We start from the raw sequence: 27762 nt of genomic DNA on the forward strand, positions 1-27762 counted from the left end.
CCAGTTCCCAGGAACAAAAGTCCTCCCCGGCTTCCTCTAAATCTACCGCATGACGCTGGGGCTCCACAGGCGGAGCCAGGGGCGGTGGGGGCGCGTCTCAAGAACTTCAGCAACCAGTGGGTTTGTTCACAGGTGGATCCTTGGGCGATACAAATTGTGTCTCAGAGATGCAAGCTGGAATTCGAAGTGACGCCCCCTCAACGTTTCCTGAAATCTGCCTTGCCGGCTTCCCCCATGGAGAGGGAAGTAGTGTTGGCGGCAATTCACAAACTATATCTCCAGCAGGTGGTGGTACAGGTTCCCCTACTTCAACAGGGAAGGGGCTACTATTCCACCATGTTTGTGGTACTGAAACCGGACGGTTCGGTCAGACCCATTTTGAATTTAAAGTCCCTAAACATTTACCTGAAGAAATTCAAGTTCAAAATGGAATCGCTCAGAGCGGTCATTGCAAGCCTGGAGGAGGGAGATTTCATGGTGTCTCTGGACATCAAGGATGCTTACTTGCATGTCCCCATTTATCCTCCTCATCAGGAGTACCTCAGGTTTGTGGTACAGGACTGTCCTTACCAATTCCAGACGTTGCCGTTTGGCCTGTCCACGGCACAGAGAATATTTACCAAGGTGATGGCGGAGATGATGGTACTCCTTCGGAAGCAAGGAGTTACAATTATCCCATACTTGGACGATCTCCTCATAAAGGCGAGATCCAGGGAGCAGTTGCTGATCAACGTAGCACACTCTCAGGAAGTGTTGCGACAGCACGGCTGGATTCTGAATATTCCAGTCGCAGCTGATTCCTACGACGCGTCTGCCCTTTCTGGGCATGATTCTGGACACAGACCAGAAGATGGTGTTTCTCCCGGAGGAGAAGGCTCAAGAGCTTGTGACTCTGGTCAGAGGCCTCCTAAAACCGAAACAGGTATCGGTGCATCACTGCACGAGAGTACTGGGAAAGATGGTGGCGTCATACGAAGCCATTCCCTTCGGCAGGTTCCATGCGAGGATTTTTCAGTGGGATCTGCTGGACAAGTGGTCCGATTCGCATCTTCAGATGCTTCGGCTGATCACCCTGTCCCCCAGGGCCAGGGTGTCTCTTCTGTGGTGGCTGCAAAGTGCTCACCTCCTCGAGGGCCGCAGGTTCGGCATACAGGACTGGGTCCTGGTGACCACGGATGCAAGCCTCCGAGGATGGGGGGCAGTCACTCAGGGAAGAAACTTCCAAGGGCTGTGGTCAAGTCAGGAGGCTTGTCTGCACATCAATATCCTGGAACTAAGGGCCATATACAACGCCCTGAGTCAAGCGGAGCCTCTGCTCCGAGACCAACCAGTGCTGATCCAGTCAGACAACATCACTGCGGTCGCCCATGTAAACCGCCAGGGCGGCACAAGAAGCAGGGTGGCAATGGCGGAAGCCACCAGGATTCTTCGTTGGGCAGAGAATCACGTGCAAGCACTGTCAGCAGTGTTCATCCCGGGAGTGGACAACTGGGAAGCGGACTTCCTCAGCAGACACGAGCTCCACCCGGGAGAGTGGGGACTTCATCAAGAAGTCTTCACGCAGATTACAAATCGGTGGGGACTGCCACAGGTAGACATGATGGCGTCCTGCCTCAACAAAGAGCTAAAAAGGTATTGCGCCAGGTCAAGAGACCCTCAGGCGATAGCGGTGGACGCTCTAGTGACACCGTGGCTGTTCCAGTCGGTATATGTGTTTCCTCCTCTTCCTCTCATACCCAAGGTTCTGAGAATCGTAAGGAAAAGAGGTGTGAGAACAATACTCGTGGTTCCGGATTGGCCAAGAAGGTCTTGGTACCCAGAACTACAAGAAATGCTCACAGAGGACCCATGGCCTCTACCTCTCAGACAGGACCTGTTGCAACAGGGGACCTGTCTGTTCCAAGACTTACCGCGGCTGCGTTTGACGGCATGGCGGTTGAACGCCGGATCCTAGCAGAAAAGGGCATTCCGGATGACGTTATTCCTATGCTGATCAAGGCTAGGAAGGACGTGACAGCAAGGCATTATCACCGTATATGGCGAAAATATGTTGCTTGGTGTGAGGCCAGGAAGGCCCCTACAGAGGAATTCCAGCTGGGTCGATTCCTGCACTACCTTCAGTCAGGAGTGACTATGGGCCTAAAATTAGGGTCCATAAAGGTCCAGATTTCGGCCCTATCCATTTTCTTTCAAAAAGAACTGGCTTCACTGCCTGAGGTTCAGACGTTTGTTAAAGGAGTGCTGCATATTCAGCCCCCTTTTGTGCCACCAGTGGCACGGTGGGATCTCAATGTAGTATTGGATTTTCTGAAATCCCACTGGTTTGAGCCACTTAAAACAGTGGAGCTCAAGTATCTCACTTGGAAAGTGGTCATGCTGTTGGCTTTGGCCTCGGCTAGGCGTGTGTCAGAATTGGCGGCTTTGTCATGTAAAAGCCCCTATCTGATTTTCCATGTCAACAGGGCAGAATTGCGGACCCGTCCGCAATTTCTGCCAAAGGTGGTGTCGTCATCTTTTCATCTGAACCAGCCTATCGTGGTGCCTGCGGCTACTCGTGACTTGGAGGACTCCAAGTTGCTGGACGTAGTCCGGGCTTTGAAGATTTATGTTTCTAGAACGGCTGGAGTCAGGAAGACTGACTCGCTGTTTATACTATATGCACCCAACAAGCTGGGTGCACCTGCTTCAAAGCAAACTATTGCTCGCTGGATCTGTAACACGATTCAGCAGGCTCATTCTGCGGCAGGATTGCCGCAACCAAAATCAGTAAAAGCCCATTCCACAAGGAAAGGGGGCTCTTCTTGGGCGGCTGCCCGAGGGGTCTCGGCATTACAACTTTGCCGAGCTGCTACTTGGTCAGGTTCAAACACTTTTGCTAAATTCTACAGGTTTGATATCCTGGCTGAGGAGGACCTTGTGTTTGGCCATTCGGTGCTGCAGAGTCATCCGCACTCTCCCGCCCGTTTGGGAGCTTTGGTATAATCCCCATGGTCCTTACTGAGTCCCCAGCATCCACTAGGACGTTAGAGAAAATATTTCTCGTAGTCCGTAGTGGATGCTGGGTGCCCGTCCCAAGTGCGGACTTTCTGCAATATATGTATATAGTTATTGCTTAATAAAGGGTTATTGTTATGAGCCATCCGTTGAGGGAGGCTCAGTTGATGTTCATACTGTTAACTGGGTAAGTTTATCACAAGTTGTACGGTGTGATTGGTGTGGCTGGTATGCGTCTTACCCTGGATTCCAAATCCTTTCCTTGTAATGTTTGCTCTTCCGGGCACAGTTTCCTTAACTGAGGTCTGGAGGAGGGGGCATAGAGGGAGGAGCCAGTGCACACCAGATAGTACCTAATCTTTCTTTAGAGTGCCCAGTCTCCTGCGGAGCCCGTCTATTCCCCATGGTACTTACGGAGTCCCCAGCATCCACTACGGACTACGAGAAATAGAATTACCGGTGAGTAAATTCTTATTTTTTGTTTGGTGCGGCAGGAGCTGGACCATGGTCAATGGGCTGCTGGGTTTTACAGCCATAAGCTTTCTTATTTTATTTTTAAAGTCTTACTATTTTTCTGAGTGATCTTTCTCCTACATACTTGAAATGTATCTGTAGTTGATTATTATACTAATGTATAACGTGACTGACTGCTAGTGTGATTGCTGACTTTACTATAATTCTGTTAGGTTTTTCCTATCTGTTCTGATCTTCAATGCTGGTGTATAGCAGGGTAGGGTCGGATTGTTTGTCACTTTTAACAAGTCTTAAAGTGATTACAGTCACAAATTGTGTAGTACACTGTGGAAGTGTTGATTATTTATAATGTCTAATAGCGGCAAAGGTGAGAAAGATGCACCAACACTCATATCATCATGTTTGTCTTGCAAAGCTGGGTTAACCTCTCAGGATTTTTTTCAGGATGGTTTGTGTGCAAATTTTGTTTTAGCTTTCACCAATGTCTCTTCAATAGTACAAGGCAGAGACAGGTGTAAGTTGATCCACCTTGGGCTATGTTTGCACAAACATTATCCAGTATAGCTGAGCGGATAATTACAACTACTGTACCAGGAATAGGTTACATGATTAACCCTTACATTCAGCTTCCCACCTGTGGTTTATCACTTCCAGCAGCAGCCTCTCAAAAGAAACAGGTTGAAAAGCCATTGGTAAGTTAATCTACATCTTCATTCTACATAAGTTTCAGATGAGGATTCATAGGAGGATGAAGGCTCATTAAGCTCTGCATACGAAGAGGAGGAGGAGGCAGGTCTTAGCTCAGTGGACATAGCTGAGTTAATTAAGCCATTCTTTCCTTAGAAGAATCAGCAGAGCCTGTGTTAAATCCAATGCACCTGTGATTAAACGTCCCAGAACAGTTTAGACTGAGTTTCCTGGGTCATATCAGCTGATGGAAATCATGGAAGAGGCTTGGGATAAGCCCAGTAAGAAGTTTAGAATTCCATTTCTCCTCTTCCATCTGGGGATTGTTTAAAGAGGGAGGTGGCCCCCAAAGTAGATATGCATGTTGTTCAATTAGTGCGAGAATCTACATTACCTCTGCCTTTAACATCATAAAATTATGTCACGGATAGAGTGGATTTTTTGTTTGTTTTTTTAAACATTTTTTTTCCCCTCTCTGGGGCTGTCACAAGGCCAGCCATGGCTTCAGCTTGGATGGCAAAAGAAGTGGCTGCCTATGCTGATGCATTGGAAGGAGACAGGGATTTTACTCCAACCTGTTTCTAGTTCAGAAGCCAAATGAGTCATTCCGGCCCATACTCAATCTCAAAGTGCTGAACAAGTACATTTGGGTACCTCTGTTTCATATGGAGACTTTATGTTACATCATTTTGGCCATGGAGCCAGGGGATTATATGGTATCCCTGGATATCCAGGATGCCTGCCTACATGTTCCTATAGCACTGTCCCATCAGTGCTGTCTCAGGTTTGCTATCCTACAACAGCATTTTACGTTCCAGGCCCTACCTTTTGGGTTAGCCACAGCCCACAGAGTATTTTCCAAAATTATGGTGCTAATGGCAGCTTATCTCCGCCAGCAAGGGATAAGAATTTTTCCATACCTCGACGATCTTTTAATCCTGGCACAGTCTCAGGAATTGCTCCTGTGTCATCTGCAACAGACAACGTGTTTGCAGAAGCACGGGTGGCTCATAAATTGGGCAAAATCACCTTTGGTTCCGTCACAGCGGATTACTCATTTGGGGGCTGTACTGGATTCAAGCCTTCAAAGAGTATTTTTACCTCTGAACAAGATATCCAAAGATCAGTCAAAGATTCAGGAGCTGCTACACAGTCAAAGGGTATCCATTCACGCAGCAATGTGTGTGATGGGATTTATGGTGTCAACATTCGACATGGTGGAGTATGCTCTGTTCCACTCGAGGCCTCTGCAGTATCTGATCCTTGCCAAATGGAATGGGTTTCATCAGATGATAAAAATGCAGACTATGGTCCTTACAGTGGAAGTAAGGTGATCGTTAGCCTGGTGGCTACAGACATCCCATCTGGACAAAGGGAACCTATCAGATTGGGAAATTCTGACAACAGATGCCAGTCCCCAGGGCTGGGGAGCAGAGTCAGGAAGGTTTTGTTTCCAGGGGCAATGTACCAAGGAAGAAGGTTTGCCTGCCAATAAATATATTGTAACTATGATCCATATACATGGCACTGATTCAGGCAAAGGACATCCTTTGGGGCTCGCAGCCAAAAAGCTGTGAAGGAAGTAAGTCACACACTAAAGTGGGCAGAACTACATCATCCAGCCTTGTCCGCAGTATTCGTTCCGGCAGTCCTAAACTGGAAAGTGGATTTTTTTCAGTCGACACGCCATTCAGGCAAGTGAATACAGAGGTCTTCAAGACTCATGTCGACAAGTGGGGGTTGCCAGAGAGAGGTCACGGCGTCCCGTCGGGACAACAAAGTTCTCGCATACAGTTCAAGCACAAAGGATCCCAAAGCGATCTTTGTGGTTGCCCTGTCCGTGAGATGGGACTTTCATCTGGTCTGTGTTGCCTCCAATCACCTTATTACCCAGGGTGGGGAGATAGAGAAAGCAAGGAAAGGGTGCTGTGATACTAATAGCTCCGGCTTGGCCCAGAAGACATTGGTACACAGATCTGCAGAGAATGTCGATTAATGCTCCATTCCTGTTACCTCAACATCCATATCTACTGACGCAGGGTCCTTGTTATCACAGACTTCTGGATCAACTGTCTTTGACGGTGTGGCTCTTAAGACCTCTATCTTGAAGTCAAGAGGATTCTCACAACCGGTAATTCAAACAATGCTCAGAGCAAGGAAACCTTCCTCACCTCGCATTTATCACCGAATATGGCACACCTATATTAATTGATGCGGTGAACGGAAAATGCATCATGGGCAGCACATAGGTCCATCATGGGCAGCACAACGTGGTGCCTCAGCAGAACAGATATATAAGGCAGCCACATGGTCTTCCATTAACACATTCATTAGACATTATGCCGTGGATACCTTTTGCCTCTCAGGACGCTGAATTCGGGCGAAGGATTCTTCTATCCAATCAGGAGCGTCCCACAACACTAAATTGCTTTGGGAAATCCCAATGTTATCCTGTGGATAACCTGTGGACCCTGCTAGAGAAATATACGTTCTGGTAAGAACATGCCGTTGATGATGGTATTTCTCATAAGTCCACAGGGATCCCACCCCTGACGCACCTGACTTTAGGATCCTTTTACTCTCTAACCTCTTCCTCCGTGTACGTAAGGGTTTGCATGTGTGTTCTTCTCGCCTGATTAGGGTTATCTATGATGCTCCTGCTTTAAGCTTTGGGAATACAACTAATTTGCCTGAGCCAGGAGGCGGGGATATAGACACGGGCCTGTTGCATGCTGGGAGGCCGAAAAGCTTTGACTGACTGGTGCAAATCCGCTGTCACTTCATCATATCCCTATGTTATCCTGTGGACTTAGGATAAATACCGTAATCAATGGTAAGTTCTTACCATAACTTATATCCCTACTATGGTGGCTACAAGTTCCCCATCTGGTGAAGGGTCTGAGTTTCAACATATGGACGCTGTTGACAACTAATGCCAGCCTCCGGGGTTGGGGGGCTGTGACTCAGGGTGCACAGTTCCAGGGGACGTGGTCCTTTCAGGAATCTGCTCTTCCAATCAACATCCTGGAACTCAGGGCAATTTACAGTGCTCTAATACAAGCCTCATCCGTCCTTCGGAATCGGTTCATCCAGGTGCAGTCAGACATTGCCACGGCAGTGGCATACATCAACTGACAGGGAGGAACTAGAAGCAGGGCCGCAATGCGAGCAGTGTCAAGAATACTTCTCTGGGCGGAAGCCAGTGCAAGGGCCATCTCCGCAGTGTATATTCCAGAAGTGGACAACTGGGAAGCAGATTTCCTCAGCAGGCACGACCTCCATCCGGGGGAATGGGGCGTCCACCCTTCGGTGTTTCAATAACTGGTTGACCAGTGGGGTTGTCCACAGATAAATCTGATGGCTTCTCAGCTCAACAAAAAGCTCCGTCGTTACTGTTCCAGAACAAGGGACCTGAAAGTGGTGGCAGTGGATGCCCTGACGCCATGGACCAGTTTACCCAAAATTTTGACCAGGAATGGTCTTCCCTCCAAGGTGGTTCCACTATGGTTCAGGCTCGTAAGGTGGTTACCTCCAAATATTACCACCGTGTTTGGAAGAAATGTGTGAGGGTCAAAAATGTTCTCCTGTGGAACTTCGTCTGGGCCGATTTTCTTCTGTTCCTGCAAGCAGGAGTGGATAAGGGCCTACGATTAGGCTCCATCAAGGTTCATATTTCGGATCTCTCGATCTTCTTCCAGAAGCAACTAGCGGTACTTCCTGAAGTACAGACCTTTCTTAAGGGGGTGTTGCACATTCAGCCACCCTTTGTTCCTCCCACGGCTCCGTGGAACCTAAGTGTGGTTTTGACCTTTCTCCAGTCAGATTGGTTTGAACCCTTGCATAGGGTTGACTTTAAATACCTGACGTGGAAGACTGTTACTGGCCTTGGCTTCGGCTAGGCGTGTGTCGGAATTTCGGGCCCTGTCCTGCAAGAGCCCTTACTTGGTGTTTCACGAGGATAGGTCGGAGCTTAGAACTCGTCCACAGTTTTTGCTGAAAGTGGTATTGGCCTTTCATGTGAATCAACCTATTGTGGTTCCAGTCTTATCCGACACTTTTTAGTTGCTCCAAAGCCCCTGGATGTTTTACAAGCTTTGAGGATTTATATCAAAAGGACAGCTCGTCACAGGAAATCTGACTCCCTTTTGGTCCTTTATGATGCGAAGATAATCGGTCGTCCTGCCTCCAAGCAGTCCATTGCTCGTTGGCTCAAATTGACTATCCAACAAGCCTATACTTTGGCGGCTGTGCTGCTGCCGAGTTCTGTTCAGGCCCACTCCACGAGGTCCGTGGGTTCTTCCTGGGCGTCTGCTTGGGGTGTTTTGGCCTTACAGTTGTGCTGGGCAGCAACTTGGTCTGGTCTGAACACTTTTAAGTTCTATAGGTTTGACACCTTGGCCAAAGATGACCTTCAGTTCGGTCAGTTGGCTTTGCAGAGGTCTTGACACTCTCCCACCCGTTCTGATAGCTTTGGGACGTCCCCATTGTAATCTAGACTTCCCCAGTGTCCGCTAGGATGTAAGCGAAAATAGGAATTTAATACCTACTGGTAATTCCTTTTCTCGTAGTCTGTAGTGGATACTGGGTGCCCGCCTCTGTGCTTTGTTTTCCTGCTTACCTGGTTGTAAGTGTTATGGTTGGGTTTGCTGTTGCTTTCCCTGTTCCATGTTTGATTAGCGTTGCTATCCTTCTATAGTTAGCGTTGCTTTCCTCTGTTTTGGTTAGCTCTGCTATCTTATTGTGTGTTGATTCGTTACCTCACCGCCTTGTGTTATTTCCTTCTCTCAAAGTATGTCAGTCTCCTCGGGCACAGTTTCCTAGACTGAGTCTACTAGAAGGGGCATAGAGGGGAGGAGACAGCACACTATTAGTTTCTTAAAGTGCCATGCTCCAGTGGACCCGATCTATACCCCATGGTAATCTAGACAACCCAAGTATCCACTACGGACTACGAGAAAAGGAATTACTGGTAGGTATTAAATTCCTATTTATTTCTCTAACGTCCTAAGTGGATGCTGGGGACTCCGTAAGGACCATGGGGATTAGCGGCTCCGCAGGAGACTGGGCACAACTATAAAGAAAGCTTTTAGACTACTGGTGTGCACTGGCTCCTCCCACTAAGACCCTCTTTCAGACCTCAGTTAGATTCTTGTGCCCGGCTGAGCTGGATGCACACCTAGAAAGAAAGTATATTTAGGTTTTTTATTTTCAGTGAGATCTGCTGGCAACAGACTCACTGCAGCGAGGGACTAAGGGGAGAAGAAGCGAACCTACCTAACAGGTGGTAGTTTGGGCTTCTTAGGCTACTGGACACCATTAGCTCCAGGGGGATCGACCGCAGGACCCGACCTTGGTGTTAGTTCCCGGAGCCGCGCCGCCGTCCCCCTTACAGAGCCAGAAGCACGAAGAAGGTCCGGAAAATCGGCGGCAGAAGACTTCGGTCTTCACCAAGGTAGCGCACAGCACTGCAGCTGTGCGCCATTGCTACTCATGTACACCTCACACTTCGGTCACTGATGGGTGCTGGGGGGGGGGGGGGGCGCGCCCTGAGGGCAATAAATAACACCTTGGCTGGCAAAATATACATCATATATAGTCCCAGAGGCTATATGGATGTAAAATTACCCCTGCCAGTATCACAGAAAAAGCGGGAGAAAGTCCGCCGAAAAGGGGGCGGGGCTTCTCCCTCAGCACACTGGCGCCATTTTTCCATCACAGTTCTTCTGGAAGGAAGCTCCCTGGCTCTCCCCTGCAGTCTGAGAATACTACAGAAGGGTAAAAAAGAGAGGGGGGGCACTAAATTAAGGCACAGTATAGATATATATATATATATATATATATATATATATATATATATATATATATATATATATATATATATATATATATATATATATATATATATATATGTAATATATATAAAAAAGCAGCTATAGGGAAAACACTCATTGATAGTGGGATCCCAGTGTTATATAGCGCTCTGGTGTGTGCTGGCATACTCTCTCTCTGTCTCCCCAAAGGGCTTTGTGGGGTCCTGTCCTCTGTCAGAGCATTCCCTGTGTGTTTGCGGTGTGTCGGTACGGCTGTGTCGACATGTTTGATGAGGAGGCTTATGTGGAGGCGGAGCAGATGCCTGTAAATGTGATGTCACCCCCTGCGGGGTCGACACCTGAGTGGATGGTGCTGTGGAAGGAATTACGTGATAGTGTCGACTCCTTACATAAAAGGTTTGACGACATACCTAATGTGGGACAGCCGGCTTCTCAGCCTGTGTCTGCCCAGGCGTCTCAAAAACCATCAGGGGCTCTAAAACGCCCGCTACTTCAGATGGTTGACACAGATGTCGACACGGATACTGACTCCAGTGTCGACGACGAAGAGACTAATGTAACTTCCAGTAGGGCCGCACGTTACATGATTGAGGCAATGAAAAATGTGTTGCACATTTCTGATGTTACCCCCGGTACCACAAAAAAGGGTATAATGTTTGGAGAGAAAAAACTACCAGTAGCTTTTCCTCCATCTGAAGAGTTAAATGAAGTGTGTGAAGAAGCGTGGGCTTCCCCTGATAAAAAGATGGTAATTTCTAAGAGGTTACTAATGGCGTACCCTTTCCCGCCAGAGGATAGGTCACGCTGGGAAACATCCCCTAGGGTGAATAAAGCGCTCACACGCTTGTCAAAGAAGGTGGCACTACCGTCTCCGGATACGGCCGCCCTGAAGGAATCTGCTGATAGGAAGCAGGAGGCTATCCTGAAATCTATATATACACACACAGGTGTGATACTGAGACCGGCTATAGCTTCAGCCTGGATGTGCAGCGCTGCTGCTTCGTGGTCAGATTCCCTGTCAGAAAATATAGATACGCTAGACAGGGACACTATTTTGCTAAACGTAGAGCATATAAAAGACGCACTTTTATACATGAGGGATGCACAGAGGGATATTTGCCGGCTGGCATCCAAAATTTGTGCAATGTCCATTTCTGCCAGGAGAGGGTTATGGACTCGGCAGTGGACAGGTGATGCAGATTCCAAACGACACATGGAAGTTCTGCCTTATAAGGGTGAGGAATTGTTCGGGGATGGTCTCTCGGACCTCGTTTCCACAGCAACAGCTGGGAAGTCTACATTTTTACCCCATGTGCCCTCACAACCAAAGAAAGCACCGTATTATCAGGTACAGTCCTTTTCGGCCCCAGAAAGGCAAACGGGTTAAAGGCGCGTCCTTTCTGCCCAGAGGCAGAGGTAGAGGGAAAAAGCTGCAGCATACAGCCAGTTCCCAGGAGCAAAAGTCCTCCCCCGCTTCCTCTAAGTCCACAGCATGACGCTGGGGCTCCACAGGCGGAGCCAGGTACGGTGGGGGCCCGTCTCAAAAAATTTCAGCAATCAGTGGGCTCGCTTCACGGTTGGATCCCTGGATCCTTCAAATAGTATCTCAGGGGTACAAACTGGAATTTGAGACGTCTCCCCCCTGCCGTTTCCTCAAATCTGCCTTGCCAACCACTTCCTCAGGCAGGGAGGCAGTGTTACAGGCAATTCAAAAGCTGTATTCACAACAAGTGATAGTAAAGGTGCCCCTACTTCAACAAGGAAGGGGTTACTATTCCACAATGTTTGTGGTACCGAAACCGGACGGTTCGGTGAGACCCATTTTAAATTTGAAATCCTTGAACAAATATATAAAAAAATTCAAGTTCAAGATGGAATCGCTCAGGGCGGTTATTGCAAGCCTGGACGAGGGAGATTACATGGTATCGCTGGACATCAAGGATGCTTACCTGCATTTCCCCATTTACCATCCTCACCAGGAGTACCTCAGGTTTGTGGTACAAGATTGTCATTACCAATTCCAGATGTTGCCGTTCGGTCTCTCCACGGCTCCGAGGGTCTTTACCAAGGTAATGGCGGAAATGATGATACTCCTTCGAAGGAAGGGAGTTTTAATTATCCCGTACTTGGACGATCTCCTGATAAAGGCGAGGTCCATATTGTTGGTAGGGGTAGCACTATCTCGGGAAGTGCTACAACAGCACGGCTGGATTCTAAACATTCCAAAGTCACAGCTGGTCTCTACGACACGCCTGCTGTTCCTAGGGATGGTTCTGGACACAGAACAGAGAAAAGGGTTTCTCCCGGAGGAGAAGGCCAAGGATCTGTCATCTCTAGTCAGAGGCCTCCTAAAACCAAAACAGGTGTCGGTGCATCACTGCACGCGGATCCTGGGAAAAATGGTAGCTTCCTACGAAGCGATTCCATTCGGCAGGTTTCATGCAAGAACCTGTCAGTGGGACCTGTTGGACAAGTGGTCCGGATCGCATCTTCAGATGCATCGTCTGATAACCCTGTCTCCAAGGACAAGGGTGTCTCTGCTGTGGTGGCTGCAGAGTGCTCATCTTCAAGAGGGCCGCAGATTCGGCATACATGACTGGGTCCTGGTGACCACGGATGCCAGCCTTCGAGGCTGGGGAGCAGTCACACAGGGAAGAAACTTCCAAGGACTATGGTCAAGTCAGGAGACTTCCCTGCACATAAATATTCTGGAACTAAGGGCCATTTACAATGCCCTAAGTCAGGCAAAACCCCTGCTTCAAAACCAGCCGGTACTGATCCAGTCAGACAACATCACGTTGGTCGCCCATGTAAATCGACAGGGCGGCACGAGAAGCAGGACGGCGATGGCAGAAGCCACAAGGATTCTCCGATGGGCGGAAAATCACGTTTTAGCACTGTCAGCAGTGTTCATTCCGGGAGTGGACAACTGGGAAGCAGACTTCCTCAGCAGGCACGACCTCCACCCGGGAGAGTGGGGACTTCATCCAGAAGTCTTTCAAATGATTGTAAACCAGTGGGAAAAACCACAGGTGGACATGATGGCGTCCCGCCTAAATAAAAAGCTAGAAAAATATTGCGCCAGGTCAAGAGACCCGCAGGCGATAGCTGTGGACGCTCTGGTAACACCGTGGGTGTACCGATCGGTTTATGTGTTCCCTCCTCTTCCTCTCATACCAAAGGTACTGAGGATAATAAGGAGAAGAGGAGTAAGAACTATAATCATTGTTCCGGATTGGCCAAGAAGAGCGTGGTATCCGGAACTTCAAGAAATGATCTCAGAGGACCCATGGCCTCTACCGCTCAGACAGGACCTGCTGCAGCAGGGGCCCTGTCTGTTCCAAGACTTACCGCGGCTGCGTTTGACGGCATGGCGGTTGAACACTGGATCCTGAAGGAAAAGGGCATTCCGGAGGAAGTCATTCCTACGCTGATAAAAGCTAGGAAAGAAGTAACCGCGAACCATTATCACCGCATATGGCGAAAATATGTTGCGTGGTGTGAGGCCAGGAAGGCCCCAACGGAAGAATTTCAGCTGGGCCGGTTCCTGCACTTCCTACAGTCAGGGGTGACTATGGGCTTTAAATTGGGTTCCATTAAGGTCCAGATTTCGGCTCTATCGATTTTCTTCCAGAGAGAATTGGCTTCACTACCTGAAGTTCAGACTTTTGTTAAGGGAGTGCTGCATATTCAGCCCCCTTTTGTGCCTCCAGTGGCACCTTGGGATCTCAGCGTGGTGTTGGATTTCCTAAAGTCACATTGGTTTGAGCCACTGAAAACCGTGGATTTGCAATATCTCACGTGGAAAGTGGTCATGTTGTTGGCCTTGGCTTCGGCCAGGCGTGTTTCAGAATTGGCGGCTTTGTCATGTAAAAGCCCTTATCTGATTTTCCATATGGATAGGGCAGAATTGAGGACTCGTCCCCAGTTTCTCCCCAAAGTGGTATCAGCTTTTCATCTGAACCAACCTATCGTGGTGCCTGCGGCTACAAATGACTTGGAGGCTTCCAAGTTGTTGGATGTAGTCAGGGCCCTAAAAATGTATGTTTCCAGGACAGCTGGAGTCAGGAAGACTGACTCGCTCTTTATCCTGTATGCGCCCAACAAGTTGGGTGCACCTGCTTCTAAGCAGACTATTGCTCGCTGGATCTGTAGTACGATTCAGCTTGCACATTCTGCGGCTGGACTGCCGCATCCTAAATCAGTGAAAGCCCATTCCACGAGGAAAGTGGGCTCTTCTTGGGCGGCTGCCCGAGGGGTCTCGGCTCTTCAACTTTGCCGAGCTGCTACTTGGTCAGGGGCAAACACGTTTGCAAAATTCTACAAATTTGATACCCTGGCTGAGGAGGACATGGAGTTCTCTCATTCGGTGCTGCAGAGTCATCCGCACTCTCCCGCCCGTTTGGGAGCTTTGGTATAATCCCCATGGTCCTTACGGAGTCCCCAGCATCCACTTAGGACGTTAGAGAAAATAATAATTTACTCACCGGATTGTCTGCAATACTTGTATATAGTTATTGCTTAACTAAAGGGTTATTGTTGAGCTATCTGTTGAGAGGCTCAGTTGTTATCATGCTGTTAACTGGGTATTGTATCACGAGTTATACGGTGTGATTGGTGTGGCTGGTATGAGTCTTACCCGGGATTCTAAATCCTTCCTAATTGTGTCAGCTCTTCCGGGCACAGTATCCTAACTGAGGTCTGGAGGAGGGTCTTAGTGGGAGGAGCCAGTGCACACCAGTAGTCTAAAAGCTTTCTTTATAGTTGTGCCCTGTCTCCTGCTGAGCCGCTAATCCCCATGGTCCTTACGGAGTCCCCAGCATCCACTACGGACTATGAGAAATAGAATTACCGGTGAGTAAATTCTTATTTTTTTTATAAATTTTCTGTGTTAGACGGTTGGTTTTAGTTGGTTAGGGTGTTTTTAAAAAGAGAACAATGCATAAAGATCACCATCACACTAGTATACAGATATTGGGGGTAATTCTGAGTTGATTGCAGCAGGATTTTTGTTAGCAGTTGGGCAAAACCATGTGCACTTCAGGGGAGGCAGATATAACATTTGCAGAGAGAGTTAGATTTGGGTGTGGTGAGTTCAATCTGCAATCTAAATTGCAGTGTAAAAATAAAGCAGCCAGTATTTACCGTGCACAGAAACAAAATAACCCACCCAAATCTAACTCTCTCTGCACATGTTATATCTGCCTCCCCTGCAGTGCACATGGTTTTGCCCAACTGCTTACAAAAATCCTGCTGCGATCAACTCGGAATTACCGCCATTGTGTCATTGTTTATTGCTTTGCAAGTTTGTATTCCCTGTACACAGAATTGTATGCTTTATTATATGGGAATAAGGCTTTGCGGAAATGTGCCTGAATTGCAAACAACATACTATTATTGGGTACTTGCAATATTGTTGTCTGTCTGTGACATTTTACCTTGAATAAAAAATGTATTCTATTAAAAAAAAAAAAAAAAGCCTGTTGTTTAAACATGTATTCGGATTCTAGTGTCTGACTTTTTAGGTCTTGTAAAAGTTTTTTTTTTCCTCCCTTATGCTTGTAATATGTATAAACAGGTTTTTCAGAAATTTTTATTTCATTTTGGTTTTTAAATATAAGGTTCCTCGCAAAAGGAGGGTTACGTGGGCTCCGGGGAAAATCCAGAAGAGCTTGTGTGTTGCAGGAGTCTCATCATTTGAAATTGAATCCAAAATAAGCTCCGGCCTTGCCAAACGGCCAAAGATTTCCACTTGCAGCATATTACAGGAGTTTGATGAGTGTAAGTGTCAATTGTGGGTTAAGGCCTGATTTTGAATGGGGCGCTGAAGGGCAAGCAGCATTGTCTGTCAGGGACTTTATGCAAATGCCACTACAAACTCGTTCTCTAGTGTACATCCATGTGTCTGAATGTGGAAGGACAGACACCTAGTGTCTGAGTCTATACATGCAGTAATACCGGTTGCTGTGTTCTTGGATGCCACTGTTGTTCACACCAGTCCTACAGCAAGTGAAGTGTCCCCATTTAACTATACCCTGTGGCTGTTTGCAGCCACTTTCATTGACCTAACTACTGAATGGACCATTTTGGTGTGCATTTCTAGCCACCTCCCAATCACCACCCAACACCCAAAACATTTACACAACATTTCTGATACTGTGCCAAAAAATAGAAATGCACAATTACATGAACATGGTCATTCTGAGAGGTTCTGAATCAGGCCCTTCGTTTTTGTCTGAATAGCTCAATGTATTGACTGTCATTTTGTTTTTTCCTTTTTCTCTAACGTCCTAAGTGGATGCTGGGACTCCGTAAGGACCATGGGGAATAGCGGCTCCGCAGGAGACAGGGCACAAAATAAAAGCTTGAGATATCAGGTGGTGTGCACTGGCTCCTCCCCCTATGACCCTCCTCCAAGCCAGTTAGATTTTTGTGCCCGGCCGAGAAGGGTGCAAACTAGGTAGCTCTCCAGAGCTGCTTAGAATAAAAGTTTAGTTAGGTTTTTTTATTTTCAGTGAGTCCTGCTGGCAACAGGCTCACTGCATCGTGGGACTAAGGGGAGAAGAAGCGAACTCACCTGAGTGCAGAGTGGATTGGGCTTCTTAGGCTACTGGACGTTAGCTCCAGAGGGACGATCACAGGTTCAGCCTGGATGGGTCACCGGAGCCGCGCCGCCGTCCCCCTTACAGAGCCAGAAGAGACAAAGGTCCGGTGAAAGCGGCGGCAGAAGACATCCTGTCTTCAAGACTAAGGTAGCGCACAGCACCGCAGCTGTGCGCCATTGCTCTCAGCACACTTCACACTCCGGTCACTGAGGGTGCAGGGCGCTGGGGGGGAGCGCCCTGAGACGCAATATAACACACATATACCTTAGCTGGCAAAAGGAATACATCACATATAGCTCCAGGGCTATATGGATGTATTTTTTCCCCTGCCATTTTACACAAAAAAGCGGGAGTTAAGGACGTCGTGAAGGGGCGGGGCCTATCTCCTCAGCACACTGGCGCCATTATTCCCTCACAGCTCCGCTGGAAGGACGGCTCCCTGATTCTCCCCTGCAGTACTGCATCTGATTCAGGGTAAAAAAGAGAAGGGGGGGCATTTTGGCAGCAAATAACTAGATTAACAGCAGCTATAAGGGATTAACACTTATATAAGGTTATCCCTGTGTATATATATATATATATATATATATATATATATAGCGCTGGGTGTGTGCTGGCAGACTCTCCCTGTGTCTCTCCAAAGGGCTAAGTGGGGTCCTGTCCTCTATCAGAGCATTCCCGGTGTGTGTGCTGTGTGTCGGTACGCGTGTGTCGACATGTATGAGGAGGAAAATGAGGTGGAGGCGGAGCAGTTGCCTGTGTTAGTGATGTCACCCCCTAGGGAGTCGACACCTGACTGGATGATTGTGTTTAAGCAATTAAGTGATAATGTCAGCAATTTACAAAAAACTGTTGACGACATGAGAAAGCCGGCAAATCAATTAGTGCCTGTTCAGGCGTCTCAGACACCCTCAGGGGCCCTAAAACGGCCGCTACCTCAGTGGGTCGACACGGATCCAGATACAGATACTGAATCTAGTGTCGACGGTGACGAGACAAACGTAATGTCCAGTAGGGCCACACGTTACATGATCACGGCAATGAAAGAGGCATTAAACCTTTCTGACACTACAAATACCTCAAAGGCGGGTATTATGTGGGGTGTGAAAAAACTGCCAATAGTTTTTCCTGAGTCTGAGGAAATAAATGAGGTGTGTGATAAAGCGTGGGTTTCCCCCGATAAAAAACAGCTAATTTCTAATAAGTTATTAGCACTATACCCTTTCCCGCCAGAGGTTAGGGCACGGTGGGAAACACCCCCTAGGGTAGATAAGGCGCTCACACGTTTATCTAAACAAGTAGCGTTACCGTCCCCTGATACGGCCACCCTCAGAGAACCAGCTGATAGGAGGCTGGAAAATATCCTGAAAAGTATATACACACATACTGGTGTTATACTGCGACCAGCAATCGCATCAGCCTGGATGTGCAGTGCTGGAGTCGCATGGGCGGATTCCCTGACTGAGAATATTGATACCCTGGATAGGGACAATATTCTGTTAACTATAGAACATTTAAAGGATGCATTGCTATATATGCGTGATGCGCAGAGGGATATTTGTACCCTGGCATCAAGAGTAAGCGCAATGTCCATCTCTGCCAGAAGAGCATTATGGACCAGACAGTGGTCAGGGGACGCAGATTCCAAACGGCACATGGAAGTATTGCCGTATAAGGGGGAGGAGTTATTTGGGGCTGGTCTAACAGACCTGGTGGCCACGGCAACGGCTGGAAAATCCACCTTTTTACCCCAGGTTACTTCACATCAACAGAAAAAGACAGTCTTTTCAAACTCAGTCCTTTCGTTCCCATAAGTACAAGCGAGCAAAAGGTCACTCTTTTCTGCCCAAGGGCAGAGGAAGAGGAAAAAGGCAGCACCATGCAGCCGCTTCCCAGGAGCAGAAGCCCTCCCCTGCTTCTGCCAAGTCTTCAGCATGACGCTGGGGCTTTACAAGCAGACTCAGACACGGTGGGGGCCCGTCTCAAGTATTTCAACGCGCAGTGGGCTCACTCGCAAGTGGATCCCTGGATTCTACAGGTAGTATCACAGGGGTACAAACTGGAATTCGAGGCGTTTCCTCCTCATCGGTTCCTGAAGTCTGCTTTACCAAAGTCTCCCTCCGACAGGGAGGCAGTTCTGGAAGCCATTCACAAGCTGTACTCCCAGCAGGTGATAATCAAGGTACCCCTCTTACAACAGGGGAAGGGGTATTATTCCACACTATTTGTGGTACCGAAGCCGGACGGCTCGGTGAGACCAATATTAAATCTAAAATCTTTGAACACTTACATAAAAAGGTTCAAATTCAAGATGGAGTCACTCAGAGCGGTGATAGCGAACCTGGAAGAGGGGGACTATATGGTGTCGCTGGACATCAAGGATGCTTATCTCCACGTCCCAATATATCCTTCTCACCAAGGGTACCTCAGGTTTGTAGTACAAAACTGTCATTATCAGTTTCAGACGCTGCCGTTTGGATTGTCCACGGCGCCTCGGGTCTTTACCAAGGTAATGGCCGAAATGATGATTCTTCTACGAAGAAAAGGCATCTTAATTATCCCTTACTTGGACGATCTCCTGATAAGGGCAAGAACCAAGGAACAGTTAGAAGTCGGAGTGGCACTATCTCAGGTAGTGCTAAGTCAGCACGGATGGATTCTAAATATTCCAAAATCGCAGCTGATTCCAACGACACGTCTACTGTTCTTAGGAATGATTCTGGACACAGTCCAGAAGAAGGTGTTTCTCCCGGAGGAGAAGGCCAGGGAGTTATCCGAGCTAGTCAGGAACCTCCTAAAACCAGGACAGGTCTCAGTGCATCAGTGCACAAGGGTCCTGGGAAAAATGGTGGCTTCTTACGAAGCGATTCCATTCGGAAGATTCCATGCAAGAACTTTTCAGTGGGATCTACTGGGAAAATGGTCCGGATCGCATCTTCAGATGCATCAACGGATAACCCTGTCGCCAAGGACAAGGGTGTCTCTCCTGTGGTGGCTTCAGAGGGCTCATCTACTAGAGGGCCGCAGATTTGGCATTCAGGATTGGATCCTGGTAACCACGGATGCCAGCCTGAGAGGCTGGGGAGCAGTCACACAGGGAAGGAATTTCCAGGGCTTGTGGTCAAGCATGGAAACATCTCTTCATATAAACATTCTAGAACTAAGGGCCATTTACAATGCCTTAATTCAAGCAAAACCTCTGCTTCAGGGTCAGGCGGTGTTGATCCAGTCGGACAACATCACGTCAGTCGCCCACATAAACAGACAGGGCGGCACGAGAAGCAGGAGGGCAATGGCAGAAACTGCAAGGATTCTTCGCTGGGCGGAAAATCATGTGATAGCACTGTCAGCAGTGTTCATTCCGGGAGTGGACAACTGGGAAGCAGACTTCCTCAGCAGACACGACCTTCACCCGGGAGAGTGGGGACTTCACCCAGAAGTCTTCCACCAAATTGTAAACCGTTGGGAAAGACCAAAGGTGGACATGATGGCGTCACGTCTAAACAAAAAACTGGACAGATATTGCGCCAGGTCAAGGGACCCTCAGGCAATAGCAGTGGACGCTCTGGTAACGCCGTGGGTGTACCAGTCAGTGTATGTATTCCCTCCTCTGCCCCTCATACCGAAAGTATTGAGAATCATAAGAAGGAGAGGAGTAAGAACTATACTCGTGGTTCCGGATTGGCCAAGAAGGTCTTGGTACCCGGAACTTCAAGAGATGCTCACGGACGAACCGTGGCCTTTACCTCTAAGACAGGACCTGCTACTGCAGGGGCCTTGTCTGTTCCAAGACTTACCGCGGCTGCGTTTGACGGCATGGCGGTTGAACGCCGGATCCTGAAGGACAAGGGCATTCCAGAAGAAGTCATCCCTACTCTGGTAAAAGCCAGAAAGGAAGTAACCGCAAAACATTATCACCGCATTTGGCGTAAATATGTTGCGTGGTGTGAGGCCAAGAAGGCCCCTACACAGGAATTTCAACTGGGTCGTTTCTTGCATTTCCTGCAAACAGGACTGTCTATGGGCCTAAAATTAGGGTCCATTAAGGTTCAAATTTCGGCCCTGTCGATATTCTTCCAGAAAGAACTGGCTTCAGTACCTGAAGTTCAGACATTTGTGAAAGGGGTGCTGCACATACAGCCTCCTTTTGTGCCTCCAGTGGCACCTTGGGATCTCAATGTTGTGTTGAGATTTCTAAAATCACACTGGTTTGAACCATTGTCTACGGTAGATTTAAAATATCTCACGTGGAAGGTGTCGATGCTGTTGGCCTTGGCTTCAGCTAGGCGTGTGTCAGAATTGGCGGCTTTATCATGTAAAAGCCCTTACCAAAATTTTCATTCTGACAGGGCGGAATTGAGGACTCGTCCTCAATTTCTACCTAAGGTGGTTTCTGCATTTCACATGAACCAACCTATTGTGGTACCTGCGGCTACTAGGGACTTAGAGGACTCTAAGTTGCTGGACGTTGTCAGGGCCTTGAAAATATATGTTTCCAGGACGGCTGGAGTCAGGAAAACTGACTCGCTGTTTATCCTGTATGCACCCAACAAGCTGGGTGCTCCTGCTTCAAAGCAGACGATTGCTCGTTGGATTTGTAGTACAATTCAGCTTGCACATTCCGTGGCAGGATTGCCACAGCCAAAATCAGTAAAAGCCCATTCCACAAGGAAAGTGGGCTCATCTTGGGCGGCTGCCCGAGGGGTCTCGGCTTTACAACTTTGCCGAGCAGCTACTTGGTCAGGGGCAAACACGTTTGCTAAATTCTACAAATTTGATACCCTGGCTGAGGAGGACCTGGAGTTCTCTCATTCGGTGCTGCAGAGTCATCCGCACTCTCCCGCCCGTTTGGGAGCTTTGGTATAATCCCCATGGTCCTTACGGAGTCCCAGCATCCACTTAGGACGTTAGAGAAAATAAGGTTTTACTTACCGATAAATCTATTTCTCGTAGTCCGTAGTGGATGCTGGGCACCCATCCCTAGTGCGGATTGTCTGCAATACTTGTATATAGTTATTGTTACAAAAAATTCGGGTTATTATTGTTGAGCCATCCTTTCAGAGGCTCCTTTAAATTTATCATACTGTTAACTGGGTTCAGATCACGAGTTGTACGGTGTGATTGGTGTGGCTGGTATGAGTCTTACCCGGGATTCAATATCCTTCCTTATTATGTACGCTCGTCCGGGCACAGTATCCTAACTGGCTTGGAGGAGGGTCATAGGGGGAGGAGCCAGTGCACACCACCTGATATCTCAAGCTTTTATTTTGTGCCCTGTCTCCTGCGGAGCCGCTATTCCCCATGGTCCTTACGGAGTCCCAGCATCCACTACGGACTACGAGAAATAGATTTATCGGTAAGTAAAATCTTATTTTTTTTTTTCTTTCTAGCCAATCGAACAGAAAATGATTTTGAAGATTCTACCCGTTTATTCGATGACACTGCACTAGATATAGATTGCAATTTTGGAAACAAAGTCACTCAAAGAGATAAGGCAGCCTGGCGGTCAATGATAGATTTTAATTCTGATGCTCCAATTCAAAACAGGTATTTTTGTTAAATATTTATGCTAGTAGAATTACCAGTCATTACTGTCTGCTACTTTTGGCCATTGCAGGGATTTGTTTTCCCTTAATATTCTGTATTAAGGAGAGTGACCCTCTTCACTCTCTTGGCACTGTTACTGCATGACTCAGCCGCAGCTACTGTATATCATCCCCAGTTGCTGACATTGGCCAATGTCTGTGTTCCTGGTTGTTGCAGACTAAAGCCTATCCTGATGTCCGTGTGAGCTGTGCAAAGACTTCCACTGCACATGACTGAGATGGTACAGACTTTCAGTTTAAAATGTAGTTATGGTCTGAAAAAACATTACCAATGATCTCTAATACTGCATTCTACTTTGCTTATTCACTGCTACAAAGTTTGATTTTTTTTTTTTTTTTTTTTTTCAGCCTAGTTGGACACTGGGTCTGTGGGGGTATGGTGACTTAGGAGACCCGCGCACCAAGCAGTTGAAACTTCTTGAGTGCAGTTGAGTTTCCTGCCAAGACCACCCTACCGACCCCACTCTGTACTCAGCCTGCTCACAGTGGACCGGTTTTTCTTGGCGCCTCAGCGAGGAAGGGCATGTTTTTTGGAGCGCAGCCCTATTTATTTACTTTTTAAACTTTCATTTTTTTAGATTGAGCAGTCAGCGGTGCCCGTTCTGATGCCTCAGTGAGTGCAGCCTAGGAGGTCCTTCCTCCGCTATACCCAGCACCAGGCCAGTCAGTTTTTTCCTTGTTGCTCAACAGGAAAGGGCATGTTTCAGGGAGCAGGGCTTTAATGCCCTGATCATTTCTTTGATTTTGTTCACTGAACAGCGGCTGCCACAGTCAGCGCTGCCGCTGCTCGCACTTCAACTCCGTCCTGACGCCGGGTACCTGACTTGCACAGCCAGCCGTCCCAGCACCTCTTCGCCATCGGGAGCAGCCGCAAGCAGGAAGCAAGCCTCCGAGGTGAGGCGGTCCTGGCAGTGGCACTGTGTACTCTCCCGTTTGTACCACTAGGCCACCGGGGACGGTTATCTAGCGGATGATAGTCCCTTGGGGGCTCCAGGAAGGGTGGTTGTATTCCCATAGCTCTGCCCCATTCTCACATCCCCAGGGGTTTTTTCCTGTAATTAGGTTACACTGTCAGGGCGCTCTCTCCGCCCTTAACACTCCCACTCCTAGCTCAACTTCCATTTGAGCTTCTCTCTGCTATTATACACATAGGTTCAGCCTGCATTGTAGTTTCTACATTGTATCCCCAGCTGCATGCTACTGTGGAGAGAACATCCTGCCTCGCTTTTACCAACACTGCACCAGTGTCAGATTTTATGTCCTTTACTTCACCTCATGGTGTTGGTAATTGGACAATAGTTGCAATTGTTTTCTTTTTCGGTACACTGCCAGGGTGCTGTAGTGCAATAGATTAGATTGTATTGGTATCGCTGTTTACCTTAACAGCTGCTACTCCTGTGGTGTGCACACAGTTACAGTACCTGCCCATTATTTATTTGTGGTACTAAAGGCTAGTGTTATTTAGACCTTGTAGTCTTCTCACACACGTAGATGCTATATCAGTGTCTGTGAGTGTTTTGCTTTCACAACAGGTTTGAACATGTCCACCAGGAGACCTACCAAAGCTGCCCAAAAGGAGAAGGGAACCGCTGGACTGCACGCCTGTACGTGTATGGCTTGCAAGGAAAATTTTCTTTTGCATGGTACAAGACCACACGGGGCTCTGACCGTTGCTCTGCCGAGCCTTCAACCGAGTCTGCTGCAGGGGGTTCAACTCCATCTGAGCCAGCTTGGGCTGCCTCCTTGGCCTCGGCTATGAAGGAACTGACTTCCCAGCTGGCAGCTAACAGAACCCCTCAGGTACCTGTTGCTGCAGCTAGTGCAGACTCTTTACCTACCCACCTGCTACCTCAACCTGCTGAACCCTCCTGGGTCCGAGGGTTGTCTCAATCAGTGCAGGTTTCCAGTAACCTACAGCAGGCCCTGGGTTATTCATCTAAGCGCAGGAGTAAGAGTTCCTCTGCACTATCTTTGATACCATCGGAGGAATCTCACTCTGAGGAGTACTCCGAAGATGGGGAAGAACCTCAGGATTCAGAGTCCGAGGACCATCGGGCTAGGGGCACTAGTCAAGGCGGTTAGGAGAGTCCTTCAGATTAAGGATACGAACACCACTCCTGATGCACAGACCCCTCATTTTAAGATGAAAAAGAAGGATCCGTCTGCTCTGCCTTTCCTCCTTCTACACAATTGGAGGATCTTTTTAAGGAAGCTTGGTCTCATCCTCACAAGAAGTTTTTGGTAACCAAGAGGAATTCTTCCTTCTACTGCATGGCGGAAGCGGATCGAAGAAATGGGAGTATCCCCTGCCGGTGGATGCACATGTAGCCCACCTGGTTAAGTCTTCCACCCTTCCCATCCCAGATGCCACTTCTCTGAAGGAACCTACGGACAGGAAACTTGAGCAGTCCTTGAAATCCATCTACTCCATTGCTGGAGCAGCTCTACGCCCTGCAATTGCATCTGCCTGGGTCTCATTAGCAATTAGCAGCTGGTTAGATGTGTTAACAGAGGGTCTCAGGTCAAACGTGCTGTTCTGATCTTATTAAATATGTTGATATTAGAGCGGTCAACACCTTTTTAGGTGAGGCGGTATTGGATGCTGGAACTTTTCCATCCGAAATTTCTGCTGCCTCAGTGGCGGCTAGACGCGCACTGTGGTTACGCTCCTGGCGTGCTGATTATTCTAAGAAAGCATTGGAGTCCTTACCTTTTGGGGGAGAGGTCCTCTTTGGTGAGGAACTGAAGATTTTCTTCCTTCGGCTGTGCCATCGCCTATATTTCCAGGTTTTCTCTCCTTTTGCCCACAAGGTAAGGCCTGTGGTCAGCCTTACTCCCACTCCCAGGCTCCTTCTACCAAGAATTCAAAACCAAAAGGTTGTCAATCTTGGTCAAGAAAGCGCCAAGCCCCCAAACAAACTGAAAAGCCTGCCGCATGACAATCTGCGCTCCCCACCTGGAGGATTTCAGTGTGGGTGGTCTTCTCCACTTCTCCGAGGTCTGGGGGCAGACTACGTCGGATGTCTGGTTTCTTCATATAGTGTGCAGCGGATATGCCCTGTCCTGTCTTTCAGAGACAGGCCCCCCGGAAGTTTCTTTCCCACGGGACTGCCAGAAGACCTTGAAAAGACGACTGCACTTCAGGATGCAGTGCATTCCCTACTTCTTCGGGGGGTCTTTGTCCCTGTACCAGTTCTCCAACAAGGGACGTTTTTTTTCCCCCGAATCTATTTCTCGTTCCAAAGCCGGACGGCACATTCTGTCCTATACTGAACCCTCAAACTCTGAACAAGTTTCTCAGAGTTCCAAAATTTCGCATGGAATCCCTCAAATCTATCATGCAGGCATTGGTGCGGGTAGACTTTATGGACTCGTTGGACGTTCAAGATGCCTATGTGCACATCCCCATTCGGGAAGAACATCAGAGGTTTCTCAGGTTCCCTATTCAGAAGAAACATTATTAAGTTCAGGCATTACTGTTCGGACTTTCCACTCACCGCGAGTCTTCACCAAGGTGATGACGTATTTGCAACTACAGGGTGTCTGCATTTTACCATACCTGGACGATCTTCTACTTATGACACAGTCTCAGGTCAGTCTTCAGGAGCACATCGACATTACGCTGACAATTCTTCAGTCACACAGTTTGCTGATTGGCAGAAATCCAGCCTCACCATCTCAGCACATGACACACTTGGGTGCTCTATTGGACACTCAAGTGCAGAGAATCTTTCTCCCGGACAAGAGAAGAGCCTTATAGGCCATGATTCGCAGGTTTCTGGATCGAAAAAAGGTGTCCATTCCCTTCTACATGCAACTGTTGGGAAAGATAGTGTCTTGTTTCAAGATGGTGGAATATGCGCAGTTCCATTCAAGACATTACAATTGGAACTTCTATGGAATTGGGATCACTCTCCACGACATCTCATATCGCAGACAATTCTACTCTCCAGGGACACTCGTCTATGCTCTTTTTTTGGTGGCTCCAGACAACCCACTTAAAGAAGGGTCATTCCTTCTGCAAACTGAACTAGGTAGTTCTCACGACGGATGCCAGCCTACACGGGTGCGACACAGTTGTGGAAGATCACTACTTCCAAGGTCGGTGGACAGAGAAGTATCTGCTGCCCCTTTCCGAAATGTATATTCCCGGGGTATTAAATTGGAAAGTGGACTTCCTCAACCACCAGGATGTCTATTCAGGCGAATGGTTTCTCCACCCTGCAGTCTTCCAGCTGCCGGTCCAACAGTGGGGCCTGTCACAAATCGATCTATTTGCATCCCGGGAAAATCACAAGCTCTCCTGCTATGAAGCGCGTACAAGTAACCCAGGCATGTACTTAACAGATGTCTTAGCAGTACCTTGGTCATTTCAGATGGTGTATCTCTTTTCCACTGGTGGTCCTTCTTCCGAGAGTCCTTCACAAACTGAAAACATAGACCGTGATCGTTACCCTGGTTGATCCTCATTGGCCGAAGAGAGCTTGGTATGTGGATCTCCTAGCTCCATCGGTAGCGCCTCCCTCTCCATCCGGACTTGCTGTCTCGGTCCCTGTCTACAACCGGATCTTCCACAGTTGTCTTTGACGGCCTGGCTATTGAGAGAGCGGTCTTGAGAAACAAAGGTTTCTCTAATAAGGTCATTGACACTACGATTGCAGCTCTTTTTGTTTGTCTGGCTATATTGTACTATTACACCCTAAGGCTACATCCCTTATGATGTCTGCTACTCAGGGTTGGTCATCCGCGGATGCTCTTGCATCATGCAGTGCTGTTGTCACAGATTCACCAGTGGGGGAAGTGTTTGCTGCTGGTTTAGGCACTGAGGGTCATACATCTCCCAGTCTGTCTGTGGCACCTGTGGTCTTTTTCAAATATGCTGACTACGCTTGTAACGCATCTCACGCCTCCTGTGCCATTACAGTCACTTATTGTCCCTGTAGTTTATCCGCCATGGGTGGATTCTTTGTCTACCCAGTTACAGCAATTAAATCAGACTTTGTTTATACAAAAGTCCACCCCACGTCCCTCTGGGGCCAAGGGTTCCTCTAAGCGGGCCATTTCTTCCTCACAGTCCACTAATATTTTGGATAATTCTTCCTATGAAGATGGGGAATATACTGATCCGTCAGACACTGATACAGTTGCTTCTGATGAGGAATATGCAACCCAGTTGATGTTCCTGACCTTATGGAGGCCATCACGCTGATTCTCCAAATTGATTGTGACGACGCTGCCGGCCGATTCCATAAATACGCCAATTTGCGAATTGCCACATGCGTCGTGCATGGTCACCTTTGACACACAAGATTACTTAAATACCTTCAGCTGCCACCAGCAAAGACTTTTCAACGTATTACGGACGTTGCAGGCGTCTTTAGCTTCACACACACACTGCAATACTTGGAAAAATAGGTAGGTGTGAGCCACACAGGCCTTAAGTTCATAAGAACAACAGAATCAAACTAAAATTAGGATTTTAATTTCAAGAATACTTCAGAGCTTTAGTTACAAAAAGGTTACAAAGATTATTAAGAATATTTTAAAAACACACACAATACAGCA

At 47.9% G+C, this 27762-nt stretch overlaps 1 protein-coding gene across 4 annotated transcripts in view; it reads left to right on the plus strand.

The window, feature by feature from the left end:
- CENPE (centromere protein E) overlaps nucleotides 1-27762 on the plus strand; it is a 635458-nt gene that overhangs the window by 150391 nt on the left and 457305 nt on the right. For all 4 annotated transcript variants that reach the window (XM_063918152.1, XM_063918161.1, XM_063918167.1 and 1 more), the window contains exons 13-14: nucleotides 15608-15767; nucleotides 21982-22138. In XM_063918152.1, coding sequence (XP_063774222.1) covers nucleotides 15608-15767; nucleotides 21982-22138 — 317 coding nt within the window. The remainder of the gene's footprint in view (nucleotides 1-15607; nucleotides 15768-21981; nucleotides 22139-27762) is intronic.

The sequence above is a fragment of the Pseudophryne corroboree genome, chromosome 1 (genome assembly GCF_028390025.1).
Source record: "Pseudophryne corroboree isolate aPseCor3 chromosome 1, aPseCor3.hap2, whole genome shotgun sequence".
Taxonomy (NCBI): Eukaryota; Metazoa; Chordata; class Amphibia; order Anura; family Myobatrachidae; genus Pseudophryne; species Pseudophryne corroboree.